Below are 20616 nucleotides of genomic sequence, written 5' to 3'. Positions count from 1 at the left end.
AAGTTCTGCTTCCTTCTGCTTTTTATATGTGATGGGCTTGGAAAAGCACAAACAGACATTTCATAATGTGTGAGGGGCACAATAAACTATGGACTGCCTTCATAATCTTATTTTATGTTACATTTCAATCTCGCAATCCTTATGTAATATGCACTATACTAGTCGCCAGCCGGTCGATCTTTGAGACTTTCTCAGTAGATCCTGAAAAAAATGAAAAATAAATACACAAATACTGTTGTAATGTGAGCATTATAAAAATAAGTAATACTAATTAGGATAATGGTAATATAGCAATACTTCCGCTACTGAAAGCTGTTTGTAAAGAGAGATTGTTTCTGGGTTGCGGGGTTTTAGTTCTGTTCTTTCTGCCCAGTGCGCATGTGTATAGCTCCCCCGCCATGCACCATGGTAGAAAAGACCGGAAGCAAAACCTCGCAACCCGGAAATACTATCATAATTAGTATTACTTATTTTTATAATGCTCACATTACAGCACCTTTAATTCTATGTTTCATTGTTTAATTTTATTTCAACATGAAAAAAAAATGAATAAAAATTGACTGTTGCACTCAGTGTGATGACGGCGGCTGAATACTTTCTGCTAGTTCCCTGAAATTGGCTGATAACTACAGACAGCCAGCTTGAGACAGTCTGAGGTGTTTGTCAGTAAGACAGCTCCTGTACTTAGATTAAATAATTTTCACCTGTTGCAGCACAGCGCCCTCGCAAACCTCCTGACAGACTGAATATTTGAATGGACAGGTTCCTTTGTTAGACTGACTTTTGAATCTGCCATGTTTTTCAGGTGTTTTGTATTGGTAAATTGTTACTGAGACACTAGTGTAAGTTTTAGTGGTACACAAGATAATGACACCACTGTTTTTTGTTTCCCAGTTCTTTTACATTTGGGGAATGTTGGAATTTAAACGGGGAGAAGTGTTGTAATGTGAGCATTATAAAGATAAGTTAATACCAATTAGGATAATGGTAATATAGCAATACTCTCACTACGGAAAGCTGTTTGAAAACAGAGGTTGTTTCCGGGGTTGCGGGGTTTTACTTCCGGTCTTTTCTGCGCATGTGTGTATAAGCCCCTCTGCCGCATTGGTTTTGCCGTCCCAGGTAAAGTTGTTCCTTTGGACATGAAGTTGTCGAGTGGTCTTTTTTCAAAGTAGAAGTTACTACAAAGGGTATGAAGTATTGTAATATTCTTAAAGACAGCTATGGTCTGTTTGATATGCTAGTTGCAGTGTTTCCTTGGATGAATTAATTTGAAAGTTTGACAGAAGCATTTTATGTAACTCAAATACAATTAGCCCAAATAAAAGGCCTCACATTGGAGGTACATTCTGAGTTGTTTTTCTCTAAATGATTTAGTGGGTAGATCTTGCCTTTCATTAAGGCTGAGGTAGGGGATCTTGGGCTTAAAAAGGTTGGCGACCACTACACTACACTATTAATGCATTTATCAATTATGGTTTTATATTGCACTGTATTCCAGCTTTGGTCTCACATTAACAAAATTTTCCTTACTTGATTTTTTTAGGTAGATGAGGGTGATGTAAACTACAATATTGATGGCGCTACTACTGGAAGTACCAGTACTGAAAACAGACAGAGTGGAAAACTATCTGAAGAGGATCTTGCTCAGGGTTACAATACCTCTGCCTCTAAGGAACCCGACATACCTGCAGTATTAGAGTCTAATGTATGTAGGACATTTTTAAGTGAATGCCCTGAAGATCAAATAGATAGTGCCACAATTCTCAAAGAAGATCAGGATAATTTAGTGGAACAAGTTTCCAATTTGCCTTCACCTGATAGTATTTTCTGCCAGTCAGTAGTAGTGTCTCAGAACCATGGCTATGCTAAAGCAGAAAGTCCTTCCACAGACATTAGCAGTAAGCCAAGGTAAGTTGCTATATTTTTGTAATAAGTTTTTAATGTTAACCGAATAGTTGATAGATTTTAAGATTTGATTATACCAACTTAATTTCATGTAAAATTATTGTGAATGGAATACTTTTCAAGTAAGTAAGTATGAAGGTGTGGTGCAGTTGTCATAGCGATAGAGTACATAAAAAGCCCCTTGCCCCACTATGTCCATATGAACCATTAGTTCTAATGGTGTGTTCCAGCACCTGGCCCTCAGCCTCCTTTGCCTTATGGTTCAAGTGGTCACTGATACCCTGAAACAAAGCTTTTGGTTTTGGGCACATCAGTTATAGAAAGATAGCATTCTCCTCCCTCCCTGCCAAGGATCCACCTATCACCCAGATCCACCTTTTTATAGTGGCTACTTCCCCTCTTTCTGACCTGAAGCATTGATTGTTCATTTCTCTCTAAAGGTGCAGCTTGTTTGTGTGTAATTACGTGTAATATGAAGAAAAGTTTCATACTAACTACCATATCCATGCCCCTCATAACTTACATCCATCAAGTCCTCCTCCCTTCAACCTCCTTTACTTCAAGCAAAATGAACTCTTTCATAATAAACATACTCTATCCCTGGCAAGATCCTGGTGAGTCTCTTCTGCATCCTCTTCAATCCATCCACATCATTCCTGTGGTTTGTTGATCGTAACAGAATGTAACACCTGCGGAGTGACCTTGAAGCAAGTATAGTTCAGAATAGGTGTGATGTTTATATAAAGTCATAATGGATTAGATAGGAAAAAATAGAAGCTATTCCCATTTATGAATGCTTGTAGAATTACGAGACATGGTTTCAAAGTAAAATTTATGGGACGTAGATAAAAATTTCTTTACACAAAGCGATTATGATCCAAGCTCAGTAAGTCTCATAGAAACAGAGAAAGATATTCAGAAAAAGATTTATACAAACATAAGTGAAAATAATTCATAGGCCAAAGCCAAAAAGTGGGGAAATGGGATGGATTGACAGTTGTTCTGATTTTTGATTTTTAGTTTCCCTAAGCTTAAATTTGTTCTAGTGCTATCATACTGTCCCCTCCCCATCATCCTCCCTTTCCCCTTTGTCCTCCCTCTCTCCCTCTTCCTCCCTAGCCCCTCAAGCCTTTTTCCCTAACATACTTGATATCTCTAAGATACTTGATACTGGCATTGTGTGGAAGTGGGTGGACAGACATTCTCTGGGATCTCCGTGAACGCATGTTTTCCATGGCCGTTTCTCTCAGCTATTAATGACACAGCAAAATAAGTTGTTATTTTGTCAGCAGGGTATTCGTTGAAGTTTACTGCTTATAACTGTGTCAGTCTTTTACATGGTTCTTGTTTGTCACTTTGCTTCTTGAGATGAAATGGTAGAGAGGGAACTGGTAAAGAGTTTGCCTTTGGCCTGGTCACTGAAGAAATGGGGCATGATATTAGGTGGAAGTAACTGTTTTAGACTGAAAGGTAATTAGTCCTGAACATGAATTCCTCAGTGATGCATATTATTCAAAAACATTGTTATCTGCCTGCCCTGGGGAATTTAATTAACATTACTTTTCCTGGAAACAGTCTCTTCCTGATATTAGGTGGTGTAATGTACTTTAAGGCATGATTGGAATTCTAAATCTGACAACATGGTCAGAGTTCATTTGCCAGAAGTTAGTTAGTGAAGCTTTAGAGCTGCTGAGTTGTGTACATTAGCTCCCAAAGCATGTCTGGAATTTGAAGTTCAATATCTGTTTTGCATTTGATCAACCAAAAATCTTGTGAAGAAACAGTTATATCTGAACCTATTTATATGTAGTGGCCATTAACAATCCAAAGCACTACATGACATCAAAGTTTAGCTTTATGTTCTCCAATGCCACTGCCATCAGACATAATCTTCAAAAGACTTATGTTTTTAAATCCATCTGTCCTGATGTCTAAAGATCAGAAAACACAAAATCAATGGGCGTTATCATTAATTTGGTGGAATGAGAATTTTCAGTACACTACATCAATGTCCAAAGTCAAAGAATTTTTTTTAATCAAAGCCAGATCAGTATATACTACCTTGAAATAAATTTTCTTGAAGGCATTTACAGGGAAGAAACAACACAATAGGATTAACAAAAAGCTATACATAAACAAAGGTGGACAAACAACCAATGTGCAAAAGAAGACAAACAGTGCAGATAGTAAAACTGAATGAATACTGAGATCATGAGTTGGAAAGAGTTTTTGAAAGTGAGTCTGTAGGCCGTAGAATCAGTTCAAAAGAGTGGTAATTAAAGTTATGCATACTGGTACAGGAGCCAGTTGGTGGTAGAGTAGTAGCTATTCCTGAACCTGGTGGGTTCTATACCTCATACCTGATGGCAGTGTGAGAAGTGGGCATGGTCTGTGTGGTGGGGGTTTTTGATGATGGATGATGATTACTTTTGCCAGCACTCCACATAAATGTACACGGTGGTGGGGAGGGACGCCTGGTGAAAGAAAAGCACGAGCTGCTCTGTTCATTACTAGGTTTAACGGGCTTTAATGACTCAGGCAAACTAAACTAGATCATTCAGCTTCAAGCAGGTTTGTTCATCTTCAGCATTAATTGGATTAAATTTTTTGACTAATGATACGTTAGTTTCTACTTCAAGCTTCATTTTCAGTGGAAAATTTTTGCCAAATTAAATAACTGATGAATTGATCAGCTCTGTGGTTTTTGATCTCCCTTTTAAAAATTTCCGAATCCCTGAATGTCTATCATGCATATGTGTACTTCAAAATGCAGAATACCAGAGAAAAATATTTCTGGAAAGAGGCAAATTTATGTCACAAATTCATATAATCCCCTTCAGTTTTCACTCTCCTTCAGCAATTCCAAATATTTTTGCTTTTAAAAGTAAGAAGCCTGCAGTATAATTTTGTATCCTATCTGTAGTTCTATGAATTCATTTTATTTTTATTTTGAGATTAGGCTCGTTAACAGGCTCATCCAGCCCAACAATCCCAAGCCACCAATTATGCCCCTGTGACCATATACACATGGAATATTGTCAACAAGAGAAAATCTGCAGATGCTGGAAATCAAAGCAACACAAAATGCTGGAAGAACTCAGCAGGCCAGGCAACATCAATGGAAAAGAGACCTCTCATGAGTCTTGATGAAGGGTCACAGTCCGAAATGTTGACTGTTTGCTCTTTCCCATAGGTGCTGCCTGGCCTGCTGAGTTCCTCCAGAATTTTACCTGTGTTGCATTGGGATATTGCAAGCAGTTTTGGGTCCAGCTAAGAGAAAATGTGCTGGAATTGGAGAGGGTCCAAGAGGAGTTCATGAGAATGATTCCAGGAATGAAAAGGTTAACATATGAGGAGTCTTTGATGGTCCTGGGTCTGTGCCAGCCGGAGTTTAGAAGAATGAATTCTGATCTCATTGAAATCTTCTGAATATTGATAGGCTTAGATAGAGTTGATATGGAGCTGTTTCCCGTAGTGGGGGAATTTATGACCAGAGGACACAACCTTAGAATAGAAGGGCATCTATTTAGAAAAGAGATGAGGGGGAATTTCTTTAGCCAGAGGGTAGCGAATCTGTGGTATTCATTGCCGTGGATGGCTGTGGAGACTAAGTCATTGATTTTATTGAAAGTGGAGTTAATAGGTTCTTGATTAGTCTGGGCATCAAAGATTTTGGGGCGAAGGCAGAAGCATGGTGTTGAGAGAGATAATGGGTCAAGCACGATGGAATGGTGGAGCAGACCCAAATGGCCAAATTCTGTTGCTAAGTCTTACGGACTTGTGCACTAATTAACCTACTAAATCCTACATCTTTGGACTGTGGGAGGAAATCGGTGCACCTGGAGGAAACCCATACAGTCATGAGGAAACATGAAGAATTCTGACAGGCAGGATTGAACCTGGCCCATTGGCACTGTAATAGCATTATGCTAAGCACTAAGCTGCTGTATTTTTCTTGCTGGGCCACTGTGTCAGTTTGTCCACAAGTGTCCTGTTCATCTATTGCAATCTCTTATATATTACACCACAAAAGGAAGTTACTTAGCCCATCAAGCCCCTGCTGCAGCCCAGCAGATCTGCCCCATCAGTCTCAATCCCTGTTTATTTCCCTGTGATATTATAGTTTATTCTCTCTCACGTACGCTTCAAATTCTCTTTGATTCTTTTATCACTCACTTACGCTCAGGGAGAACCTACAGAAGTCAGTTACCCTACCAGTGCATCCTTTGTATGTGGGAGAGAACTGGAGGGGCCAGTGGAAACCTGCACAGTCACAGGGAGAGTGTCCCAAGTTCCAGACAGGCAACAGCTGCGGAAAGCTCACCGACATCTCTACTTGCAGAGGTGGCTGAAGCGAGCTGGGCTATGCACACCTATACTCACGTCCTTTACAGGCGCGCAGAAGAGAGCATCCTAACATGCTGCATCACTGTATGACATACTGCAGTAGTGGGGAAGGCTCTACAGCAGGTAGTTGAAACTGCCCAGTGCATCACTGACACCAGCTTCCCTGCCAGCAAGGGCATAAAGTATATACAGAGAGGTGCCGGAAAAGGGCCAGTAGAATCATGAAGGATCCCATCCACCCTGCTCATGGACTGTTTGTCCCACTGTCATCAGGGAGGAGACTACTTAGCATCATGCCAGGACCACCAGACTCAAAAACAGTTACTTTCCCCAAGCAGTATGGCTGATCAACACCTCCACTCACTAACCCATCCCACACACCTACCACCGCTACCTTATCATTGTCTGTCAGTAATCTTATGTACAGACAATCCTGTGCCTAGCGTCACTTTATGGACATACAGTCAATCTACTAGAAATATAATTTACCTTGTGTATTTATATTTATTATGATTTTTAAATCTTTTTTGCGCTGCATCAGAACCAGAGTACAATTATTTTATTTTCCTTTACATTTCTGTTTCGGAAATGGCATTAAACAGTCTTGAATCTTGAACCCAGGACCCTGAGGCAGTGATACTGCAGCTCGTTAGAGTTTGTTCTCACATAATCTGCTTCCTTTGTGAAGACCCTTGTTTAATATTTCATCAGTTCTTTCTCAAGATGCAGATTTCCTTTTCAGTCCTTGATAAATTCAATTTTGACTTGTGTAAGCTTCAAATGCTTTTAAGTATTAAATTTAATGATGATTGATAGCTTTTTTCAGGAAACATCTTTTTGCCTTGCATCTTAACTTCATCAAATCCTGCCTGTATTTTCCATAATCTTAATGATTACTTATGTGTCTTGCCCCTAACAGTTGTTAAAAGCTCCCTTTTTATCTCATTATTTTAACTTCTATTTTATTTGATAACGAGGGCACAGTAAGTTTTAATAGTATGAGTTTTCTATTCAAAATAACATGCACATTTTGACTTGAATTATTGTGTTCCTTTCAATGGTTTATAATGTAATCAGTATTTCCTTTATGGCTACACATCACTGAAATTAGATCTTTATCATCTATCTTTAGTGAGGTCAAGAGTCTATTTTACCATTTATTTTTAATCTGTTTCCATAATTGCTTTAAGCTGATTAATGTGGGAGGATATTGATTTTGGATTTCTATAAAAGGTGAGTGTGTAATTGGTTTTTACTGAAAGGATGGGAGTATATATAAATAATTCAGATAAAAATCTGATGGCACCTTTGCCATCCAATGAAAGAGGAGAAAAAGACTGTCAAATCCAGTAACAGAGATCATCTGTTTCCATAGGTATACTTTTATTTCAATAAACTTAGGGAAAGCTGTCTTTTAATTTTTAATTGTAGAAGTTTCGACACTCTGCTGATGTTTTCTAGAAAGTGACCTCAAGCCTGCTGTCATATTGAATGGTTACTTAGTACGGAAAAATGGATTCTTGACTTCATAATCTACCTCGTAATGACCCTGCACCTTATTGTCTACGTGCACTGTACATCCTCAAGCTGCTACACTTTACTTTGCCTTCTGTTATTACAGTTTTATTTGTATTTGCTTAAACTAATTTACTCAATTACTCAACTAATTTACTCAAAATAATTTACATAATTATTTTGAACATTTAAACAAAAGGTTCAAGCAATTTTAAAACGAAATCGTTTTTTGTGTATCTAAAAGCAGAATAATATGTAGTATCCAGAATGTTAAATGAAATAGTTAAAAGTTTGTCTTGTGCATTTAATAGTATAACTTTTATATTTCTGTTAATTCTAATAATTGCCAGCAAAATCCATGCTGTACCGTAACCCCATCATGATTACAGGATTGAGCCATCCTGGTTATAAATTGGCAATTATTGGCAATGCATCTTCTTAAACTAATGTCAATGAAGTGTAAGTTATCACTGTAAAGATATCACATTGCAATATTGATTCGGTGGTATTGGCTTGAGTTTATGCACCAGTTTTAAAAAGCGAGCAGGGCCTTGTCTGCAGAGTGAGAGATTGCTTGGATGAATAGTAACTAGGGTTAATTTGCACGAACAAGTAAAAAGAAACGAGTTTTGAGCTGAGTGGCCATTGTGTGAGTGGACAGTGTTAGAGTGGTCAGGCTTTGGCTGAATGGGCTTGAGTGAGAACAGGCGCAGGCTAGAACTAAAATCTGAGATGTTAGAGGCATAGCAAATTTAGGCAGAATGGTAGTTCAGGCAGTGGAATGCTCCTCCTCTGAGATGTGGGATTTCAGGGTACTTAATGGTGTCCCTAATAAACCACATCTGCAGGAAGTGCAGCTAGCTTCAGTTCCTGACCGACAAGGTCAAGGAACTGGAGCTGGGGATGAGTTATCAGGGAACAGCAGCAGCAGCCAGGTTAGTGGCACTGTGGCTGGCTCTGAGGCTCAGCGGGAAACAAAGTCATGCAGACCGATAGTTAGGGGGATGGATGGGAGATTGTGCGGCCACGAAAGAGAATCCAAGGTGGTGTGTTGCCTCCCAGGTTCTAGGGTCCAGGTTGTCTTAGAGAAGCTGCAGAAGATTCTCAAGAGGGAGTGTGAGCAGCCAGAGGACATGGTGCACAGTAGGTAGAAAGGGGGAAGAGGGCCTATGCAGTGAGTACAGGGAGTTAGAGAACTCTAAGGAAGTAATCTCTGTATTATTCCAGTGCCATGTGCTAGTCAGGGCAAGAATAGGATGATGGTACAAGTGACTGAGTGGACGAGGAAGTCGTGCAGGGGACAGCGTTTCAGATTTCTAGATCATTGGGATCTCTTCTGGTGAAGGTATGAATTGTACAAAAAGGATGGGTTGCACATGAACCCGAGAAGGACCAATATCCTTGCGGGCAGGTTTGCTAGATCTGTGGGAGAGGATTTAAACCAAGTTGGCAAGGGGAAGGGAAACAAAGCAATTGAGCTGACCATGGGACAATTGGTATACAAGTTGATGCAGTGTGTTGTGAGACTGTGAGATGGACTGACATTTGACAGGGCAAAATTGCAGTCAGTGGGATGAGCTGAAGTTTAACATGAAATAGAAAAGGCATGTAATAAAGACAACCTTATGATAGTCGGGGGGGGTTTCAATAGGCAGGTAGATTGGGGAAAATCAGGTTAGTGCTGCATCCCAAGCTAGGGAATTTGTAGGTTAACCAGAGTATCAAGTGTTCCAGGGAGAGGGTGAGAGAAAGGGGTTGAGAGGGATAATAAATCAACCATGATAAAATGGCAGAGAGGACTCAGTAGGCTGAATGGCCTTATTCTGCTGTTGTGTCTTATGATCTTATGTTCTTAACTAATTGTTTTTATAGATTCAACTTTGATGGCATTGATGCAGACAGTGAAGGAGAGGAGATTTCAGATCGATCTCAGGGCTCATGTACTCCAAAATCTCCAAGCTCTGCTGCATTATTTGCTAGCAGTGGGGATGAACTGGACTCCTTTGAGGCTCATCAGGAAACTGAGATGAACATAAAGGGACTTGAATCCATGCCTTCAACAGGCAGCTTATTGTCCAAGGTATTCCAATGGGTGCAAACTGAACCAATGCTTATATAATCAGGGCATCTGGCAAGGTGACGCTACAAGGAGATATGTTCTGTATACAGGCCTCATTTTTAAAATTCAAAGTTGAAAGTAAATTTGTTAACAAAGTACATATGTGTCACCATTTCCTACCCTGAGATTTGCTTTTTTTGCAGGCATTCGTAGTACTAAGAAACACGATAGAATCAATGACAAATTGCACACAATAATGGTCAAGCAACCAATGTGCAAAAGACAACAACTTGTGCAAATTCACAAAAGACAAAGCAAAGTAATAGTCATAAATCAATAAGTAATAAATATTGAGATCACGTATTTCAGAGTCATTGAAAGTGAAGTCCATAGATTGTAGAATCAGCTCGGTGATGAGGTGAATGAAGTTTTCTATTCTGGTTCAGGAGTTTGATTTGTTGACGGGTAATAACTGTTCCTGAACCTGGTGGTATGTGACCTAAGGCTCCTGTACCTCCTTCCTGATGGCAGTAGAAAGAAGAGAGCATGTCTGTGATGCTGGTGGTCCTTGATGATGGATGCTGCTTTCCTGCAATGTGCACAATGGTGGGCAGGGCTTTACCTGTGATGGACTGGGCTGTAGCCACTAATTTTTGTAGGCTTTTCTGTTCCAGGGCACTGGTATTTCAATATTCCAGCCTATTCCCTGATGGTATTGTTGCTCTTTTCTTCCTTGCACCATGTAATAAAATGATGCAGTGTCCTCTGATCAGCAGTCTTTCTCACTACTCCCATTACCTCTTCTGCTCTGAAAAGATAGTCATTTAAATATTGCAGTAAAACTAAAGCTATTAATATTAATGCTTTCTATAGAACAGCAGTCTCTGCTGACATATATGGGCAATTAAACATGAAAAGAGAAAAAATGTTGACTGATACTCATTTTCCTTTCAGTATCTTTATTGTAACGATATCTCACCAGAGATTTAACAGCCATATTCACAGAACATTGTGAATTAGATTTACATATGTTATAGAAACACAATAAACTCATAGCAATAACGGGGGTTTCACCGTGCCTGCTCAAATTAATTTTTAACCACGTACTGCCAAGCAACCTTGAAGGTATCAAAATGTTATTTTCATTTAATTATTATTAGTGCATTCTTAAAAAAGGTAAATAGTTGTTTTAGAAAATTTCTTTTACTTTGTGGCTTCTGCTGAACTTGATCTGCTGCCTCACTTCCTATATACCGTCTCTTACTGACTACATGTATTGTGCCAGGGTTGAACGAGTTTTGTCCATCTTTCTGGCTCTTTGCACTGACACATAGCATGGCTTCAGGGGTGAGAAGTCAGAGATTGTTGTGCTGTGTGTCTGGTTTCAGAATATTCTGAACTTTTGACAGGAAGAAAATTGGAAGTAGTGCTTTGCCTCCTTTCATTGAAATATTAAAAAGAAAACTGTTTAAAAATAGAAAATAGTTATTCAAAACACATACAAATCAATAGGATATAAAGTAAAATTTAAAAAGAAATGTATACCTCCCCAGCTGAGAATCCTCATTGAACCTGTGGAATCTCAGACATTGGAGAGTTGATACCTCAGCAAATTACCAGAAAATCCCTGTAGGACTGGGTTCCATTATTGTGGCCTATGTAGAGTACAGCACTGAAATAGTGCATCTCCTTCACAATGATCTTAGAATTATCATTGATCCCTTTAAGTCCAGAACTTGCTTGAGTGGGAACAGTTCTCCTCAGAAGAGTTGGTTGCAGGTAGCATGATTTATTTCAAATTAAATATCCCCATTTGTACTTCCTGTATTGGCCTGTGTTTCTCATTTACAATTATTCAGTCTGTTTGGTTGAGGATGCATGCTGCTTTAGAAGATTCTCCCAAGTTAATAACGCTGAGCTTGCTATATAGCCGTGTCAACACCTTGTACTCTTACACTGAATGCATTCCATTGACTTCAGTGCAATGGGTTTCAGAGACTACATAATGTGGGCTCACAGTGAATTTAATATCCATTGCAAAACCCCATGGAAAGTCTGTGGCAAAGTACAAGTGGAAACATAGAAAACCTACAGCACAACACAGGCCCTTTGGCCCACAAAGCTGAACATGTCCTTACCTTAGAAATTACCTGGGGTTACCCATTAGTTAAAATTAAAGTCTGTCCCAAGCCTTGTGACCCATCAGGCCGGTGCTTATGCTGGTTTCTGTGGCGTGAAGCAACTGAGAGTACGAGACTCCCCCCCGCCCCCCGATAGGACGCCAGTCTATTGCAAGTTTAACCCTCAGCATTTGCCGGTACCCATTTTCAGCTGGATGGACTGGAGCAGTGTGTGGTTAAGTGCCTTGCTCAAAGACACAACACGCTGCCTTGGCCGAGACTGGAACCCATGACCTTCAGATCATGAGCCCAACGCCCTAACCACTTGGCCACGCGGGATGCATAGGATTACCCATAGCCCTCTATTTAATAAATGTTTACTGCTAATGCAAAAATTAGTTAACATTAACCACGGCTCATTAGTTATAGGGAGAAGCCGGGAACTGGGGTTGAGGAGGAGACAGAAAAAAAAGGGTCAGACGTATTGAATGGCGGAACAGACTTGATGGGCCAGATGGCTTAATTCTGCTCCTATGTCTTATGGACTTATGGTTATTGAGTTAGTCCATATAATTAATTTATAAATTTATCATTTTATTAGTGACTTCATCTGATGTATTCTAAAACATCTTTTGCAAAATGAATGAGTATAAATGTGTATTTTTCATGTTTTATTTCCATAAAGTAGAGTTAATTGCATGGTAAATTACTTAATTGGTCATGATAATGAAATATGTTCAAAATCTACCCATGTATTACATGTCAAGTTATCCTTTTGGACATTTTGGAGCAAGTATTCTATTCAGTTCAATGGAACTCAAAGGTCAATGATTATTTTTATTATCTGAAATAGCAATGCCTTGTGAATATTATGTCTGATATGATTTCCATCTGTTCTCCAAAGGTGTCTGAAGATACTGGAATTCGAATGAGATCATACTCCCTTTCCTCACCTAAAGTGTCACAAAGCAAACCTAGAATCATAAGGGATTTTAGTTTGAGTGATTCCACAATTGAAGGTTAGTGCTAGTAAAAGTCTGAGTAATATATCAAAATATTGAAACATATTTTGGCGTAAATAAGGATTAACTATTCAGTGATTGCTGATATTTTCCATTACAAGCGTTTCTTTAATGGAATAACAAAGCTTCATTCACTATTGCTCAATCACTCAAAGCCGAGTTGCTTTTGTTATCTGACTAATTCGTGGCATTAAAATACAATACTTTAATAGCTTGTTTTCTAAACGTAATACTAACATGTTACTAACAATTTTGGCTTAACAGTGCCTGTAGTATAATGTGACTGGGTATGAGACAACTACACCATTGGAGTATCAGCCAGATTTGTCAGGAGATAACACCCAGAGGATTGATAACCAGTGATATGCTAGCTTTGCGTTTTATTAAATGGAACATCATTTGTCTCCTTTTGAATTTAGATAGTTTAAAGGGGCGGAGAAATAGGAAGCTGGCATCTGTGTATTGTGCAGCTTCCAGTATCGTCTTGTCAGCTAATAGAAGGCATGTAGGCCCAAATAATGTGGGAGCATGTTACCTTCCCCCTTAGAATAGGCAAGAGGCCATTGAAACTCCAAAGTTAAGTAACTATTATTGATGCCAAATGATTTTATAATAAGCAACATAACTTACACTGTTTTGGATTATGTACTTATTGTATTGGAGATGGTTGAAATTCTGTTGTTACCAAGTAATAAATGTCCTGTTTGCCTCCACTGATATTGTGATCCATCAGTATATCTGTAGATGGGGGTTAATGTATGAAGAATATTTGATGGCTCTCGGCCTGTACTCATTATAGTTTAAAAGAATGAGTGGGGATCTCATTGAAACCCATCAAATATTGAAAGGCCTAGACAGTGTGGACATGAAGAGGATATTTTCTATAGTGATGGAGTCTAGTATCAGAGGGCACAGTCTCAGTATGCAAGGATGTCCCTTTAGAAAAGAGATGAGGAGAAATTTCTTTACCCAAAGGGTGAATCTGTGAAATTCATTACTACAGATGGCCGTGGAGGCCAAGTCTTTGAGTATATTTAAAGCGGAGGTTGATAGGTTCTTTATTAGTCAGGGTGTTATTAGAGGGATAATAAATCGCCATGAAGTAGTGGCAGAGCAGATCTGATGTGCTGAATGGGTTAATTCTGCTCCTATGTCTTACGGTCTTATGGTCTCAGATTCAGGAATGCCACTGATTTAAAGGTTTAAAATGACTATGTGAAGACATTTAATAAGCAGTTGATAAAACAGAATATTGGAATCTAGGAGATTCCAAGCACAGGAACCAATCTAATTTCATCTGTGCTCTCTTCACTGCTCCTTTACAATCCTTATCAGTTATTCTTTATTGATAACTGATATATTGTGTATCCAGGGAAGTAGGCAGGTCATGAATGAACATTCAAATAGATTTTATTTGTTCATTGTGATGAGTCTGTCCCCGCTCTGTAGATGGTGTTCTCAGCAGTGGACGATCCCTTCTTCAGGCGCTCTCCCTGTCTAAATCAGTCTCTCTGCTACACCACAGTAGTAAGTACCGCTTGCATTTAGATAACGCTATCACACTTCTGCACAGAACTCTGCCTGCTACATTTTCATATCTTTGTTCTTTGTCTCTGAATGGGCTGCTTTAATTTTAATCAATGCTGTTTAAATTGGAATGAAACATTAAGAGAAGTGTGGCTTCCCTTTGTCATGTGTGTCCTTATTTTATAGTTTGATGCTTTATTTAATTTGGTTATCCATTGTAAACCAGCTTCAACATTTGGAGAACCATATAAGTGACAATTGAGATCTCTTGTTCATTACTCAGTAGCGGTTAAAATAAATTCAAATGAAATGTTGACCTGTAGCTTACATGATTCATGGAGTTTACCAGTTATGTGACAAACACAACATGAGTAACTTGATTAAGACTGTGCGGCCCAATTGAGCTCATGTCCCAAGGAAAAATAATAAAAGTTGGCCTTATTCTTCTCCCTGTCACATTGCCAATTAATATCTGGAACTTCATCTCTATTCTTTTTCCCAGAAATCCTTGCCAAAAGTTCATTGTTCTTTATGTGAACCATCCTAACCTTTTCTTTCTCCGATTTGAACATATGGACAAATCTGGCCTACCTTGAATTACAGCTGTGAACTAACTTTATTACCTGATATTTTCAAAGGTTGGGTAAGATCCCTCTGTAATGTCCTCTTTAAGGCTACAGAAACCGAGTTCCTCTCATCTCTATGATGCAGCCTGTAGACTGGGAATTATCTTTGTGACATATGGTTCATTGCATGCAGAATTTGGATGTTTTCCCTTGTGTCTTGTTAATGAAAGCTAAATGCGTTCTTCCCAGAGAAATATCGATATAGGAGCATGAATGCCTGCCCACTAATTGACAATGTAAGGAGAATAATTGATTCAATGTTTCTGTTTGTGTAACATATCGAGTTCCATTTAATAATCTTGCATGTGTTTCCAAATCATATTTCAACAATATCCATTTTAAAAGAAGTATATTAGGCATCTTGTCTTTAATGTTTTCAGTGTCATATTGACTAAAGCAACTATTTGTTTTGTGGTAATTGCTTTTGATGCCACTGGTGAAAGCTTGCTATTCCCTTTCTGTCGGCTAATGCATTGTTGTTTATTGGGTCTTTGTGATGTGCATGCCATGTCATGTGATGGCAAAGCGCACCAGCCCATCACCTGGTGTTATAATACTGGATTTAGACTTGATGTCTCCTCCACTAAATGATTGTTTTTACTCCTGCTTTTGGGTAGCTGATCAGCAGAAACAAAAACTCAATTTTAACTTGCACTGTGTTCAGAAAAAGAGATGGACCGGAGGTTCATATGGCAGATAAAATAATACTCCAAATAGGCTACTTTGTCCCAATATCAACTTTCTCCTTTCCTACTCAGAGGTGGAATGGGGATACAACACTGCTCCCATCTCCCCTGTCATAACCTGCCACCCCTCACACCCAGCACTCATTAACCATTAAATAAATTTGTTTGGATCCAGGTCATGAACCAGAAGGGGTTTCATTACAAGCGTGCTTCTCTTCCACACCTCAGGAGGGAGGAGCCTCAGACTACTGCTGTGCAAGGCTTGCATCCCGCCACCCGTCCCCTCTCCCAAGTATTGTAAGATCGGCACCCCTTCCTATCCGTGACTGCAACAAATGTCTCTGATTTTCTCGCCTCTCCCAAGTATTGTAGGATCGGCACTCCCTCCTATCCTTGACTGCAACAAATGTCTCTGATTTTCTCTGAACTCCCACAACATTCCACTGGCAGCCTTCTGACCACAGACCACAAGGGACGATTTGCAAGGGTCTTCTGGCAGCAAGTATAAAATATGCTGCTAGATAAAAGCTCTCTCTGGGCACTAAGATGCTCCAGCCAGTGGAGCACTGCCTTGCAGTATCAGAGCACTAGCTTAAATCCTGACTTTAGATGCTCTCTGCCCATTTTCCCCGTGACTACCTCAGTTTCCTCCAGGAGCTCTGGACTATCCACCCCACTGCTCTTCTTATCCCAAAGATCTATAGATCAATTCATAGTCATAGTCATAGTCATACTTTATTGATCCCGGGGGAAATTGGTTTTTGTTATAGTTGCACCATAAATAATAAATAGTAATAGAACCATAAATAGTTAAATAGTAATATGTAAATTACGCCAGTAAATTATGAAATAAGTCCAGGACCAACCTATTGGCTCAGGGTGTCTGACCCTCCAAGGGAGGAGTTGTAAAGTTTGATGGCCACAGGCAGGAATGTCTTCCTATGACGCTCTGTGCTGCATCTCAGTGGAATGAGTCTCTGGTTGAATGTACCCCTGTGCCCACCCAGTACATTATGTAGTGGATGGGAGACATTGACCGAGATGGCATGCAACTTAGACAGCATCCTCTTTTCAGACACCACCGTCAGAGAGTCCAGTTCCATCCCCACAACATCACTGGCCTTACGAGTGTGTTTGTTGATCCTGTTGGTGTCTGCTACCCTCAGCCTGCTGCCCCAGCACACAACAGCAAACATCATAGCACTGGCCACCACAGACTCGTAGAACATCCTCAACATCGTCCGGCAGATGTTAAAGGACCTCAGTCTCCTCAGGAAATAGAGACGGCTCTGACCTCTATTGGCCTCTAGATTACCCTAATGTGTAAGTGAGTGGTAGAATCTGGGAGGAGTTGAAAAGAGTGTGGAGAGAATAGAAAATGGAATTAATATTGGGTGAATATGAATGGGTGGTTGATAGTCAGCAAGGACTTGGTAGGCCCGCAAGGCAGTTTCTTTGCTCTATATCTAAAACTCTACAAGTCCTAGCTGTCCAGTCAGTGTGGTTGGTTGTCAGGCATTACTGTGTAGATTTATTTAACTGAGAACTACCTGTTCTTATTGGTATGTTTCCATTATTATGGCCTTCCATTTCTTAGATTTTTCCTCTCACCATCCTTTGCCACGTGTTAGTGATGACTCGTCTCCCTTCATAGAGAGAGGGAAAGTGAGGGGGGTACCTAATGATTAATTATTACAGAAAATCCTGATGACACATCTGTAGCAGGAGTCGACTATTCTGCTTGGTGCAACTACTCAGAGTTGAAAAATAAGCAATCAAAATTCTACAGATTAATAAAGTTAAATACATTGAGCTGCTTGGTCTCAAGGAAGAATCCTACAAAGAATGTGCTAGCAGTAAACCACAATTATATCTGGTGGTTGTAGGTAAAATTTCAGTTATTTTCGTCTAACCACAACATCAGCTTGATATATCAAAATCTTCAATTTTGGCGTATGCCTCACAACCTTCCTATATTCATTTTGTATTGCAATCAGCGTTTATGTACTAGGGATCAATTTTGCTTGTCAGGCCTATTAAATGTTGAAAAATTGCGGCAGCACTTCTTATGAGACTTGCAAATAATATGGTCTTCATTAATCTATCAATGGTGATAATGAATTGGTGATTACTTCATAAATCTGCTAGGGATGTGCTTAGAAATGTCCTAAATTTAGGGCAACACTGCCATGTGGGCTTGAGAAGCACTTTTTTCTCTGTTTCAGGTAAGTATGGTTCAGTAAGACTGATTAGATTGAAGAATTCTTAACTGTAAAGATACTTGGTCCTATAGATTTAAGTGTTCATTTCAGCTCATAGGCTGATTTTGCACCAATTTATAAATATCGGTCAGATTGGCCAAGAATGGCTTTTTGCAGAAAACAGTGCTGCTGTAATGATTCTGCCTGGACTGAAATGTCACTTTGGACAGAATACAGGAGATTTGACATAAATGTGAATGCATGCCAATGCATTTTTATGCTAAACTTGGAAAACATAAAATATTTTTAGAATATACCATCTTTATCAAGCATACAATCTTTGAAATTCACATGAAGAAATTGAATAACTGGTAAATTTGAGGACATGTAATCAGATATTAATTTTCAAATTTCAAATGTTATGCGTAGTTTCTTTTGAAGGAAGCTAATTTTAATAAAACTGGCCAAGTGAAAGCAAGCGTAATCTTCTTCTGTAAACATTTCTATATTGCTTTGTTTCAGAACAACGAACCTTCAGTCTACCTGAGCACCCGAAAGAGAAAAGGTACAGTGAAGAACAGAATTGTTATCAGTTAAGCTGTGACACTTGACTTAAGCTAGGCATTTACAAAGCATGACTAAGACAATTCATAATCTACCTCCAGAGGTCCTCAAGGTTTAGGTTATAGTAGTTACCAGATTTTACAACATGTGTCTCTGGAGAAGTCCATTACATTTTACACCGACTTTGTTCATTTTGTATCACAGGAGAGGTCAATGTTTATTGACCAACTCCAGTTGACTTTGTATATCCTTGAGAGCATGTTGACTTATGTACTTCATTTGCATACATATAAGTGTGTATGTGTGTGAACGTGCCTCTCCCTCATTGCTGTTGGCTTTTCATTTCTACCTTTGTTTTGCCTTCTGCCCTTGATATTTTCCCGCTCCAGATGAGACTGTGCTAGGAAGGCATTTGAAGTCTTTCTTTTGCAATTTGCCCTTTTTCTCTCTTGAATGTTGTGACACCATCAGCTCCTATGTGACTCTTGTAGGTAGTTCATTAAGCTGGCTTTGCTCCTTTTCTGTATCTTTCTCCTGACACTTATGATCTAGGTTCCACTCCGTCCACTGAAGCAGGAGCTCTTTTTCCAATTATTATAACTCAAAGTAGTACAAATCAAGGAAGGAAATCCACCATCTCTATGTCCAAGAAGCATGGCATATTTTCATGTTGATAACTGCTAAATGTTGAACTGGACCCCAGTTATTGTGCATGTGCCTATGCAACTCTGCTAAGATTTTTAGTGCATCTCACTCGGGAGGGAGGATTGATTATTGTGTAAATCCTTGAACTTATTCATTCCATGTTTAGTCAATATGCTGACCTCTATATGCTAATATTCAGGTACCCATGCTGCTCTTTGGTTGTTACTCATTGATGGTGGCTGGGTCTGTTATTTTGCACTACTTTCCTCATTGAAAATGACACTTTGCAGAAGGATCCGAAGCATTCTAACAAAAGTCATTAATTTCCCACAGACTTCTTGAAAGCAAAGTGTGAAAGGGTCATTCAGTCCATAAAGTCTGCTCCTTCTGCCTAATGTTCAGAGATACATCTAAACTAAGTTAATTCTTTGAGGAACTTTGCGGCCTGTGTCCTAACCGAAACCTGATCACTTATTATCTGTGTGCTCACTGACTTAGTCTGCTGCCCCAGAATTGTAACTCCCCTATTTTCTAATCCTTCTTTGGCCTTGCTTCTCTGCAGCTCTATAATCTCCTGCAGCCATTCAGTCCAGTGAAATCTCTAGTGTTCCTCCAATCCTGACTTCTTACTCATCTCTTTTTCTTTGGCCCACTGTTAACAACCATGCCTTCGGCTGCCAGCATTCTAAATTCTGCAGTTTCTTCCCAAAACCTCGTAGCCTCCTTTAATGCTCCTTTTGTGACAAACTCTTGATCATAGGCTGTGATATTAGTACTATCTTATTTTCTGAAAATGTCCTGACTAAGCACCTTGCGCTACTTCATTACATTAGAGGCACTAAATGACCGTAAACAATATTGTAGTTTTAATATTAACAGTTTTCCAGGTTTCATTGTGATTTCCTGTAATGTAGGTTTAAAAAAATCAGGTGAAATGAGAATCTTTCTTATCAAAAATCAAAGTAAATTGGAGTGTCCAGAGTCCAAAATACTCAAGGTTTAATTGTACATCATTGGTAAAACAATTCTGGGGAAACAAAATTAAAGGTCACTTTCAGTTAAGTCATGTTGATTTAAAATGGGGAAAACAGTTGCATCCGTACATGAGAAAATCACATTGATGATTCCAGGCTTTTAGATTCTAACCCAGCTTTTAAGATGTATCTGCCGAAGCTGGACTGCAATAAAAACCATTAATCATATCGAAACTTGCAGTGAGAAGGCTGCTTTCCAGAATGGTGGCACTGAGGCATGCACTTTAAACCAATGAGAGTTTGGTGCTCTCAGGTGTACAGTAAATAAATAGTATAGTTGACCACACCTTTGCAAAAATGTTTTTGAATGACCAATGATTGCATTTTAATGCTATTCACCACACTTTCAGTAAGACACACCT

At 39.2% G+C, this 20616-nt stretch overlaps 1 protein-coding gene across 4 annotated transcripts in view; it reads left to right on the top strand.

The window, feature by feature from the left end:
• arhgef28a (Rho guanine nucleotide exchange factor (GEF) 28a) overlaps positions 1–20616 on the top strand; it is a 379030-nt gene that overhangs the window by 211063 nt on the left and 147351 nt on the right. For all 4 annotated transcript variants that reach the window (XM_072257921.1, XM_072257920.1, XM_072257923.1 and 1 more), the window contains 4 exons: positions 1547–1911; positions 9643–9850; positions 12854–12968; positions 18534–18576. In XM_072257921.1, the coding sequence (XP_072114022.1) occupies positions 1547–1911; positions 9643–9850; positions 12854–12968; positions 18534–18576 (731 nt within the window). The remainder of the gene's footprint in view (positions 1–1546; positions 1912–9642; positions 9851–12853; positions 12969–18533; positions 18577–20616) is intronic.

This window comes from Mobula birostris, chromosome 5 (genome assembly GCF_030028105.1).
Source record: "Mobula birostris isolate sMobBir1 chromosome 5, sMobBir1.hap1, whole genome shotgun sequence".
NCBI classification, from domain to species: domain Eukaryota; kingdom Metazoa; phylum Chordata; class Chondrichthyes; order Myliobatiformes; family Myliobatidae; genus Mobula; species Mobula birostris.
The sequence above is the reverse complement of the archived record's forward strand: the minus strand, read 5'-3'. Positions and strand labels throughout refer to the sequence as shown.